Source organism: Delphinapterus leucas, chromosome 9 (genome assembly GCF_059928025.1).
Source record: "Delphinapterus leucas isolate spDelLeu-1000000601 "Yukka" chromosome 9, BTC_Dleu_Yukka2, whole genome shotgun sequence".
In the NCBI taxonomy this organism is placed as follows: domain Eukaryota; kingdom Metazoa; phylum Chordata; class Mammalia; order Artiodactyla; family Monodontidae; genus Delphinapterus; species Delphinapterus leucas.
The window spans coordinates 85,090,856-85,103,669 of NC_143137.1; the positions used below are offsets into that span (position 1 = coordinate 85,090,856).

The 12,814-nt window shown below is 35.5% G+C and overlaps 1 protein-coding gene across 7 annotated transcripts in view; it reads right to left on the bottom strand.

The window, feature by feature from the left end:
* The window catches only part of PHTF2 (putative homeodomain transcription factor 2), a 112,629-nt gene that overhangs the window by 69,770 nt on the left and 30,045 nt on the right, over positions 1-12,814 (bottom strand). For 4 of the 7 annotated variants that reach the window (XM_089917060.1, XM_022554435.3, XM_089917056.1 and 1 more), the window contains exon 2: positions 12,482-12,561. In XM_089917060.1, the coding sequence (XP_089773186.1) occupies positions 12,482-12,526 (45 nt within the window). In that variant the 5' untranslated portion in view covers positions 12,527-12,561. The other 3 variants (XM_089917058.1, XM_089917059.1, XM_089917057.1) reach the window with 3 other exon arrangements.

Sequence of the window (12,814 nt, forward strand, 5' to 3'; positions counted from 1 at the left end):
TCAACAACCATGAAATAGGAAGCCTTGGACCAATTATTTTACTTATACAATATCATTTAATCCTAATTTTTTTAAGAAAATTAAACAGATATAGAAAAGTTCAATAATTTGCCCAAAGTCATAAGACAGCAAATCAAAGAGCCAGACTCAAACATAGCATGTCTGACCACAAGGGCCCTGCTTTTTGTTTTTTTCTCCTGGTTGATTTTCAAGTTATTAAGACTCAAGAATATCTGTATGTGGTACAAATTAAAATTGTGCCAAAGTGAAAGGGAATGTTAATTTTTAAAACTCTCAGACTCTGTGTGAGAACTTTCTCAAAAAACATTCAGACTTATGGTTACCAATGGGGAGGGGGGATGAGGGAGGGATGGACTGGGAGTTTGGGGTTAGTAGATGCAAACTATGACATTTAAAATGGATAAGCAACAAGGACCTACTGTATATCACAGGAAACTATGTTCAATATCCTGTGATAAACCATAATGGAAAAGAATATAAAAAGAATACATATATAACTGAATCACTTCACTGTACAAGAGAAATTCACACAACATTGTAAATCAACTATACTTCAATAAAAAAAATTTTTTTTAAGTCAACATTTTTACCCCTATTTTGAAGATGAAGAAATTGAGTCTCACAGAGGTTGAAATAACTTGCCCATGTCAGACAGCTTTTAAGATACAGTTTGGATCTCATTTACAGATACAGATATCCATAGGCTGGCGTTCCATTACACAGTGCTACCTTCCAAGATAAATCTTGATTTTCTTTTCTCAAAATAATAGCGATCTATGGAAACTACTATCTCTTAGTAGCAAACCCATTTCAAATTACTTGTTTAGATAAGAATTAAGTAAACATACCACCTATTTCAGATAGATCCATTCTTTGACTTGCCAAGATTTAGGTTTTCTAATATTTATTTATTCATTCATTCATTCCACTTATATATTTATTATTATCAATTTATTTATTTTGGCCCCGCTGGGTCCCAGTTGTGGCATGTGGAATCTTAGTTGCGGAATATGGACTTCTTAGTTGTGGCATGCGGGCTCTTAGTTGCGGCATGCACACAGGATCTAGTTTCCCGACCAGGGACCAAACCCGGGCCCCCTGCACTGGGAGCGTGGAGTCTTACCCACTGGACCACCAGGGAAGTCCCAAGATTTGTTTCTAATCAATCACATTCCCAAGAATAGCTATCACTTTTCCTTTGTATTCATGATTGTAGTTTTTAAAAGTCCAATTTTATTGCTTTCTTTGCATGTAAGACTTAATGCAAACCTGGAAGAGAAAAGATCCCACACCAACACACTTCGCGTAGCGTGAGGAAAAAAAAAAAAAAAGAAACATCAATGTATATATTTAAAATATCTTCTCAACTGAACTGTTTAACTACTTTATAAGAGGTATGGGGCATGATTTACCCCCTAAACACAACTTGTTTTAGGTTTAAAGGTTCTGCCAACCTTGTAAATTCCCTGAACAGGGTTTCATCAGTCTAGTAAAACCAAAGGAACACATGAATAGGATAATTCCATAGATGTTTTACTGTATCAAACTGTAGATTAAAATTATAATACCAAAATAATCAATTAAAAGAAATGACTATGTAAATTAAACCACCAAGAGATGGCACTTCACAACCACTAAAATGTCTATAATTAAAAAAGACATGGGACTTCCCTGGAGGTCCAGTGGTTAAGACTCCACGCTCCCACTGCTGGAGCACAGGTTCGATCCCATTCAGGGAATTAAGATCCCACATGCCGCACGGCACGGCCAAAAAAAAAAAAGAAAGACAGACAATAACAGGTTTGGGCAAGGATGTGGAGAAACTAAAATCCTCATATAATGCTTGTGGGAATGTAAAATGAAGCAGTCACTTTGGAAAACAGTTTGGCAGTTATGACCTGGTAATTCCACTCCTAGTTATTATCCCAAGGTAAATGAAAATGTATGTCCATATGAAGGTATGTACATGAATGTTTATGCCTGCACCATTCATAATAGTCAAAAAGTGGAAACAATCCAAATGTCCATCAACTGTGAATAAACAAAATCTGGTACACCTATACAATGGGATTCTACTCAGCAATAAAAAGGAATGGAGTACTCACACATGCTACAACAGGAGTGAAACTCAGAAACAGCACGTTAAGTAAAGAAGCCAGACACAAAAGACACTAATGGCAGAAAAGGCAAATCTATAAGATACAAAAAGTAGATCAGTGGCTTCGTGGTGGTGGGGATAGGAAGGAGGAGTGACTACAAATGAGCAATACATTTCTTTTGATAGAAATCTTCTGAAATTAGACTGTGGTGATGGTTGTATAATACCATAAATTTAGTAAGAATTATTGAATTGTACACTTAAAACAAGTGAATTTTATCACTTTTAAGTTACATGTCAATACGCTCTTTTGTAAAAACGGAATAGCTATGTTTTTGTAAAATTTCTTTAAATAAAATAACATGACAAGCATTTAAAGGAAAAAAATATATATATAGTCAGAATTTGGAATGAAAAGAATTTTCCATTAAGTTTTGACTCCTAGCAGGCTTTCCATCCCTGTACCTAGAAGACTGCTTCTGCTTTGTGTGTGTGTGTGTATATTCTAGATTATTAATTTTAATATTGCCCTAATATTAACTTGAATATTTATAGGATTTACTTCCCAAAGGATTTGAGATATCAAAACATTATGTAGTGAAAATTATAGTTCACTGCAACTAAGAAAATGTTAATATAAAGAAATTGTCTATGCTGTACAAATAACTGCTAAATTTATATTATTTGGAATTTTAGGATTCCTCTGAAAATATGTATATGTAACTTGTTTGAAATTATTAAATTTCCCATTTTCTAGAAATCTCTCCCCCAATCCTTCCACTCAGGAAATCATGTAATAATAACATCAGTATCAGGAGTATTGTTTGAAAAATAATACATGTATGAAAATTATGAGAAACTTGAAAGTAAAAGTGAAAAAAGTGTTGGCATTGGGTCATATTCATTGAAAGAAACCTTTTACATCATGCAAGATGTCCATAAGAGGTATCTGTCTTTAAAATAACACCTACACTGTAGCATGAACTGACTGGGACCCTAACATGGATGGAAGGCCCCACCCCTGGTTACTAAAAGATATTAAGTGCCAGTTGAGGCAGTTAATGCTGTTAATAATAACAAGAAATAGCATTTGATATTATTTATCAAATGCCAGACACACTTTCCATGTACTAACTTAATAAATCCTCACAATTCTATGAAGTACAGATTATTGCTATCCCTATTTTATAGTTACAAAAATTTAGGTTGTACAAATTTTAACAGTAAGTAGCAGAATACAGCAATTCAAAACCAGATGGACTGGCTCCACAAATGAGGCCTTACCCATCAGTAATTTAATTCACATCCTTACACAAAAAACACCCTATATTCTTTTGCCTTGGCTCTGATCACTAAGAAGTACCTGGGAAGGGTGGCATTTAGCCCCTAATCATTGTCAGATACTTCTGTCTCTACTGACTCTCCATGGCTGCCTTGCCAGCTGGGAAGCTGTCAGGCCTATTAAGAAAGCAAATGAGCCCAAGCACCTATGGTCAGCTAATCTGTGACAAAGGAGGCAAGAATATACAATGGAGAAAAGACAGTCTCTTCAGTAAGTGGTGCTGGGAAAACTAGACAGCTACATGTAAAAGAATGAAATTAGAACACTCCCTAACACCACACACAAAAATAAACTCAAAATGGATTAAAGACCTAAATATAAGGCCAAACTCTATAAAACTCTTAGAGGAAAACAAGCAGAACACTCTTTGACATAAATCGCAGCAAGACCGTTTTTGACCCACCTCCTAGAGTAATGAAAATAAAAACAAAAATAAACAAATGAGACCTAATTAACTTAAAAGCTTTTGCACAGCAAAGGAAACCGTAAGCAAGATGAAAAGACAACCCTCAAAATGGGAGAAAATATTTGCAAACGAAGCAAAGGACAAGGGATTAATCTCCAGAATATACAAACACCTCATGCAGCTCAATATCAAAAAAAAAACAAACAACTCAATCAAAAACTGGGTGGAAGACATTTCTCCAAAGAAGACATACAGATGGCCAAGAGGGACATGAAAAGATGCTCAACATCACTAATTATTAGAGAAATGCAGATCAAAACAACAATGAAGTATCACCTCACACCAGTCAGAATGGCCATCGTCAAAAAATCTACAAAAAATGAATGCTGGAGAGGATTTCCTCCTACACTGTTGGTGGGAATGTAAATTGGTACAGCCACTATGAAAAACAGTATGGAGGCTCCTCAAAAAACTAAAAACAGAACTACCATATGACCCAGCAATCCCAGACCTGGGCATATACCTGGAGAAAACCATAATTCAAGAAGACACATGCACCCCAATGTTCATTGCAGCACTATTTACAATAGCCAGGACTGGAAGCAACCTAAATGTCCATCAACAGAGGAATGGATAAAGAAGATGTGGTACATATATACAACAGAATATTACTCGGCCATAAAAAGGAACGAAATAGTGCCATTTGCAGAGACGTGGATAGACGTAGAGACTGTCATACAGAGTGAAGTCAGAAAGAGAAAAACAAATATCGTATAATATCGCTTATATGTGGAATCTAGAAAAATCGTACAGATGAACTTATCTGCAAAGCAGAAAAAGAGACACAGATGTAGAGAACAAACTTATGGATACCAAGGGGGGAAGGGGAGGAATGAATTGGGAGACTGGGATTGGCATATATACACTACTATGTATAAAACAGATAACTAAAGAGAACCTACCGTATAGCACAGGGAACTCTACTCAGTGCTCTGTGGTGACCTAAATGGGAAGGAAATCTAAAAAAGAGGGGATATATATATACATATAACTGATTCACTTTGATGTACAGCAGAAACTAACACTACACTGTAAAGCAACTATACGCCAATAAAAAATAAATAAATAAATAAAATATTGATTTCTCAACACAAAAAAAAGGAAAGGAGAATATACAAAACTCTTCCTGAAGTACAATCTACTCAGCTCTAAAAATACCTAAAATAGGTAATATTATTAGTAACCACAAGGTAACCGTAAAGATTAAGTGTGCTAATACATATTGAGCTAACAACAGTAACAGACATATAAGAGCTCAAAATGTTAGCTATTATGTCATTTTGATGAATTACCTAATGCTTCCCTTTCCTTAATAATGCAGCATGAGACAAGGAAGGAAGGTATATGCCTTAATTGCATTCTTTTAATATTTATAATAAGATATACTCTGGTTTATTATTCTAAAACATAACCCCAACTAAATGATGCATACATTTTAGGAATCAAGAATACAGTACCTTCCTTGTTTACATATTTCTAACAGTTTACTATAAATAGCATGAAAAGCTGTATCATATTTTTAAAGCAATTTAAATTAATGCCAAGAGTATTAACATATCTTGGTTACATTTGTATTTTAGAAAATACCTAACATATTATTGCTGCTCAATCACGTGAAATAAAAAATGAGATCATAAAACATCTAAGTTATTCAAAATCAAACACATTAAACTGTTTAGCTTCCTTCCACTTACCTATATAAGGTAAAATTAATATGGAGAAAAAGTTAAGATAACTTGCTCCTGGGTGCTCAGTCCAGATTCCCCAGAATTAGAATCTGAGGGACCTGGACCACTTTCGTCATTGGGCAAGAAAAGGTTTGCTGTAATTGCAAGAATCCAGGTAGCCAAAATTGCTACTGAGAGTGACTACAGGTATGCCTACAGAAGTTATACTGTTCATCTTCACTATGTAGAATTAGGAAAAACTGTGCAGAGGAAGAAATGAACCATTTATCCAGATAGTACTTTAGACTGTGCTAAAGTACTAATCTTTGGTAAGCGCTTTGGAAAGCATCTGCAATCTTATACTGTACATACTAGTACTATATATATTCTTATACTGATGAGACAACTGAGGCTGTCAGAAAGTTCTGCACCTAGTTGCAGAAGCTGAAAGAGGAATATGGGAACATAAACATTCTTCATTAAGGTTTATCTACAGATTAAATGAAGAGCTCTTTTAAACAGTCAAAAAAAAAAAACCTTTCAAATTAAACAAATGAATTTTATAAAAGTTTCTTCAGTGTGTTTTTCAAAGCAACTTTAGTACAGGAGAAAAGAGTGGCCTGAAAGTCAGCAGATCTGAGTTTTGGTTTTATCATTAATTCATGACTATGATCAAGTTATTAGATCTACAGGCATCAGGTTTCTCATCTGTAAAGCAAAATGTTTAACAGGAACTAGATGATCTCTAAAGTCAAACCATCCTGACTACTGCATAGCATAGTTTCTTTCTTCCTTGTAAATAAAATTCAAACTCAAATTATTTATTTTAGAAATACCCAAACTGGAGAGAGCGTGAGGGTGGAAAATTTTAAGAACTTCATGACCAAAATGCAGGAGAAAAATCTTAGGTGAAAAGGTACATATTTCAGTAACTAAACTAACCAATGTATTTACGCTAGGAAAAGACTTATTTTTGGCAAGTAAGTGACATTGAAAAGGAAATGGTGGAAAATATGAGCATTGATTGAAGCAAAGAAAGTTAAGGCTTATAAATTACACTTAATCATATCTCTGCTGTACAAGTGTTAGACAAACATCAACTAAATACTTACTGTTCTAATATTGGATGGGTATTAGAAGACTGACATTTTAGGTTTCTCCTTTACAAGTAAGAATCTTTTTAGCCTCATGAGAATTTTTAGAATGCATGAAATAAAGCACTCTGATAAGTCTGGGGAACAATTCCTCTGATAAGTGTATGAATATGAGATAATAATAATAGAAATAACTCTCATTTATTGAAGGCTTACCCTGTGTAGAGCACTTTGCTAACACTTTGCATATATCATCATCATTTAAAATATAAAAGTCAGTGTTTATATATATGAAGAAAGTGAAATTCAGAGACACAATCTGTCCAGAATTATACAGGCTTTCAAGAACATGGATTCAAATCTCTGCTTTCCAACCCCAAAACCTATGTTCTTGTTACCATGAAGATATACTGTCTCCTACAGTGGTCACTCTCAAAAGGGTCAGGCTGTGACTAAAAGGGAGCCTGAAAGTTTTGTAAAGCTGGTAACATTCTGTTTCTCGATCTGAGTCCTATTTTATAAACAGGATACAAACAGTTCTGAACACAAGCAGTTGGTCAGTTTGTAAATATATGTGTAAATATGTAAATATATTATATATAATAAATAATAATCTGTGTGGTTTTGTGTATATATTATATACCACAATAAAACATATATTCTCTATGCATTAGTCAGGACACTCTTTTACAAGTAAAAGTCCAATTCAAACTATCTTCAACAAGAAGGGGAAATTTAAGGACTTCCCTGGTGGCGCACTGGTTAAGAATCCGCCTGCCAATTCAGGGGACACGGGTTCGAGCCCTGGTCTGCGAAGATCCCACATGCCGCGGAGCAACTAAGCCCGTGTGCCACAACTCCTGAGCCTGCGCTCTAGAGCCCGCGAGCCACAACTACTGAAGCCCCTGTGCCAAGAGAAACCACCGCAATGAGAAGCCCATGCGCCACAATGAAGAGTAGCCCCTGTTCGCCACAACTAGAGAAAGCCCACACGCGGCAACGAAGACCCAATGCAGCCAAAAATAAATAAATAATTTTTTCTTTTTTTTTTTAAAAAGGGAAATTTATTGGCTAAACAACTCAAAGGTCAGGGGTGAAGCTAATCTCAGGGTGGAATGAATCCAGGGACAAGAGCACCTGCTGGCCTGTGGCTGTCTGCTTTTTCCCTATTCCTGAGGACTCTCTGTGCTCTCTCATTCTCTTCTTCTGAAACTTTTTCCATGTTGTGGTAACATGCTTAGACTTTCATCCTTCTAAATGAAAGTTCCTAAAGGAAAGAAGCAAAAGAGTCTTTTCCAGCAGCTCTAATTAAAAACAAAACAAAACAAAAACAAAAAACTATAGCAGGAGAGTTTGGGTCGTCAGATTTACCTGGACCCATCACTGTGGCCAAGGGAATGAGGTACCATTTCTGGTCTGGTCTTAGTCACATACCCACCTCTTTGGTCAGATGGAAGAAGTATGTGCAGCACATACTCCTGTTGGTCATTAAAGAAACTGCAGAGTACTGACCACCACTCCAATGTCTCATCTACTATATTCCAAGTCATAAGATGCATTACTAGTATTATTTTTAAGAGTGATACTTCATACTTATTCAACAATTCATAAACCAATTTAAAAACCTTTTAAAAAACTATATTTAAAGTTGATTCACTCCTTCATAACCCTGTGAGGCACAGAGAGGAAGGACTACCATCCTCAGATTACAAAAGAAGGAACTGAGGCTCAGAGAGATTAACACATTCAATATTACAAGCTGATAAATGTCACAAAATCGAATACAAGTGCTCTTTCAACCATATCATACTATAAGACACAGTAGTCTAAAATTACATTAAAGATTTAATGGTACCTATGAGAATATGGTTCAAGGGAAAAAAAAGCTTAAAAGACAAAATGTGATAAACCCATTTGTCTGAGGCTCAGTACTTCTATTTGGTAGATCTTAATTTTACATCTACTATTATAAGCATTCAGAGGCAAAAGAGCACTATACAGGAAACCACATACCATCAGAAAGCATTTCCTGGTTATCACTTAGCATGCCTTCAGCTGCAAGGAAATAAAATTAAACTTCAAGTGACTGAAAAAATAAGGGGATTTATTATCTCATACAGTAAGAAGTCCCAAGATAAGACAATTCCAGAGTTAATTAATTCCATGGCTCAAAAAGTCCTGAAAAACTCAGGACCTTTCCATCTTTCAACTCTGCCAGACTCGGCCAGCTGTCAAGCTCCCTTCTGGGGAGCAAGTTCATTACAACAGCTTCAGGCAACAGAGCTTCACCCAATAATGTTCAGAGACAGGAAACAGACCCTCTGTCTCATTTCATTCATTTACCTATGTTAAATTAGTTAATATATGTAAAGCATCTAGAAAATGCCTGGCACATAATAAATGTTATATAACTGTTAGGGGAAACACTGACTGAAACCACCCACCCTGGCCAGGCACCACAATAACCATCTGCATGAGTTGTTTTACAACAGGAGGTCCTGGTAAGGAACATGGAACTAACAAGCCACCACCAACTGGAAGAATTTGGGAAAGGTCAATAGGAGACGCCAGTCCATATGTCCTACCAACCTCCCAGAATCCTCCTCACTGGAATCCATCTTGGCTGAGTGATGCGTGCGCCGCCAGGAAGGACCCTGAGTCAGAATGATTGGCCAGAGACAACCCGGAAACTAATCCCATCACCATAAAACCCGAGACTGCAATCCACATGGCAGAGCAGTCCTCCTGGGTTCCCTTACCCTCCTGCTCTCCACCCGGGTGCCCCTTAATAAAGTCTCTTGCTTTGTCAGCACGTGTGTCCCCTCAGACAATTCATTTACGAGTGTTGGACAAGAGCCCACTCTCAGGCCCTGGAAGGGGTCCCTCCTGCAAGAAAAGAATTTTTTTTTTACAAGCCTATATTTAAGAGGAACACAAATCTATATGACCAAAGAGCAGTGAAAGGAACTCTCAGGCTGATGATAAAAGGAAATACCACGATGGCAGATGAGAGGCATGACTTGAGAACAATCCATCCAAGAATGGAGCAGGAGGTCACAGAGTTCTAGGAGGGTCATTCCCAAGAAAGGAAAAAAAGAAATTGGTAGAATACCTGAATGTGACTGACTACAACAAAAGTTGTTCAGTTCTGTCAGAGACTTTCAAGAACTAGAAAAACAAAGAAAACATAAAAACTGTTGCACAGACAGGAAATATTATCACAGATGCTACATGATGTTGCTCTAAATACTGCACACACAAACATAAGCCTTGAATACTGATTTAACCAAAATTTTACTCACTGGGAGGATGCGGTAGGGGGATTGGAAAGAAATCATAAAAAAGCTAAATCCTTATCATACAGTCAAAAATCAACAAAAAAACATCTATAATGTGGGCCCCTTGCCCACTACTTTCTGGAGACAACTGAGTAGATTCTAAATAACAGTTACCACTCAGATTGCTAAACTGTATAACTATTTAGTGACAATTAATTGCTTTGTGGCAGAGGCTAATAATCATCTTAAATTTGAAGGCTGCCTCAGAGACCCAGACTTTCCATAGTTCTTTCTCCCTCTTGTTCCCTCATGGCGTTTTAGCATGGAACTAGCAGGGAAAACAGAGAGGAAGTTATGGTATAAATATGGGTATCTGGTCACTGATTTTGGTTGTATGACTTAATTTCTTTTGCACCTTTATAACTTGGGCAAAGTAGGTATGTATAAAAAAAAAGTAAATACCATAAAAAAAACTAAACAGTGTTATTCAACAGGGCATTATTCCATTTTTAGCAGGGCAGTTCTTTTTGGTGCCCTACGATAGCTCTATGAGGCTTAGAGCACAGGTATGCAAACTAAGGCCTGTGGACCAAATCTAACGTATTGCTGGTTTCTGTAAATTAAGTTTTATTGAAACACAGTCATGCCATTCATTTCATTCATTTACACATTGTCTATGGCTGCTTTTGTCCTGTAACAGCAGAGTTGAGTAGTTTCCACAGAGACCTATGGCCCTCAAAGCCTAAAACACTTACCACCCGATCCTTCACAGAAAAAGTTTGCCAACTCTAATTTAGAATATTGCATGATATTTTGTATCCAATTCCTACCCACAAATGTCAGTATTCCCCAAAAAGTAATTATGAAAACCCCAACTTCACACCCTATATTTGCAACCCACCCTCCCCTACTCCCTACCAGGATGAAGAGTAGCAGAACTTTGAAACACCAACTGCCTCCAGGGAGCAGAACTCAGAGGTTGGATAAGGACAGGAAAGGGTACCAATAGGGGCTGTTATTTTTGTTTTCAAAAAGTCTTGAAATACTAAATCTTTCAAAGTATTCACACATATTCTTCAAGAAAATTAAATTTAAAATCAAAAGAAAACAATAGAGCAAATCAAATCTGGTTAATGGTTCTGGTGACTCTCTAACATAATATGTGATTATATTTGCTAAATATAATTTGTTTTATCTGTTAGGGTTGCTCTGGAGAATTTTTTGGTTGCACATAACCAAAGCTGCTAGATAGACGACCCGCAGATAAGAAAGCTGTTACTGTGCTAAAACTGAATGTGAGTATAATATTTGAAACTCTCCGATCTCAAGAAAGGTCAATTAACCTAATGCATCCTACAAATGATCTTCAGTGAAGTTTGAAATTTTTAAACCTAAAAAGTCCGATAGATAAAATGTTTAATAAATATTACTAACTCCCATAAGTAGAAATTAAGAGAAAAGCTTTCAAAGATCTATGTAGGAAAATAATTAGTTTTCTTTAATTCAGCTTTCTTTTAAGCTGACTGGAAATTTAAAAGTAAAGATGACACTAATATAAAAACATAAAAGATTGAATTAATAGCATGATCAACATCAATACTTCCAATTCATTACTTTACGAGAAAAATGTGATACTGTATATCTGTGGTATGTTCTACCCAGAAAAGAAATGACACATCCAAAGACAGACTGTATTCTTAGGTATGTCTAATCTTTAAAGTGTGCTAATTTACCACTTATTTACAATTTAACTAAATTTTAAAATTGTCTGATTTTCCCATACATAGGAAAACCTTTAAATATATAATTATCTTTGTTAATAGGAACCTAATGAATAAGGCATCAAAAACGTTTTAAAATGTGAAAACAAACATAATTCACTATATAAGCTAAAAATCTAAGATACCACATAAAACAACAACACATTTTAAAGAGTGTAAACAACACTCTTCAGGAATAAACAGCTTACTGTATCTTCAAAAAAGGCATCAGAATTTGTACTTTATAAACAAAACATTACACTGGTAAAGCTTATTTTGAAACGTAGGATGACACAGCTAGTTAAGTAGTTGTGACGACTATTCCTACAACATCAAAATAAACATTTTAATATTTCAGTTTGAAAAATACAGTCTCCAAAGGTTTATTCTACTGAAAAGATTCAGCTGTTGAATTATGACTTACAAGAAATAGACTTAAGCTATAGTTTCCCTTGTTATAAAATTATAACTGCTCTGTTAACCTAGCTTTCTTCAAAAGAAATGCAAGAAAAAATTTAATGCTTTCATAAAATGCTAACTGTATTCATAATCCTGGAAATTTGGTTTATATTTTAACTGAAAATAATTAATCTAGCTACTTTGATAATGTGGAGTAAAAAGTAGAGAAAAATATTTCTAAGCACCACCTTTCTTATTTTCGGTAATACTTGACATAAATCCATCGTATTAAAAAAAAGCATGCGTTTTTAGAACAAAAACATTTAAAAGGTTAAAAGCTTTGACTATCAACTTACCTTCTTTTGATACCACACTATAGCATCTGTGACTTTGGACGCCATTTATTCCACTGAGATCACACATTCGTCATTTTAGGCTGTGCAAGAGAGAAAAACATACAAAGGACTTGACTTCCACCTTCTAAAAGGAGACTGAACAACATGTATACATAGCACTCTGGTTACTTGCACAGCAGGGGTGTATGACTATACTTATATTACACCCTTCCTCATTACTATTTTAGCAACAGGTTTCCTTAAGTGAACAAAAATCAGTTGCCATAAGAAAAGGATCTTTCTACATGAATATAACACTTAAATTTTCTTACAAAATAGTTGAATTGTTTTTTT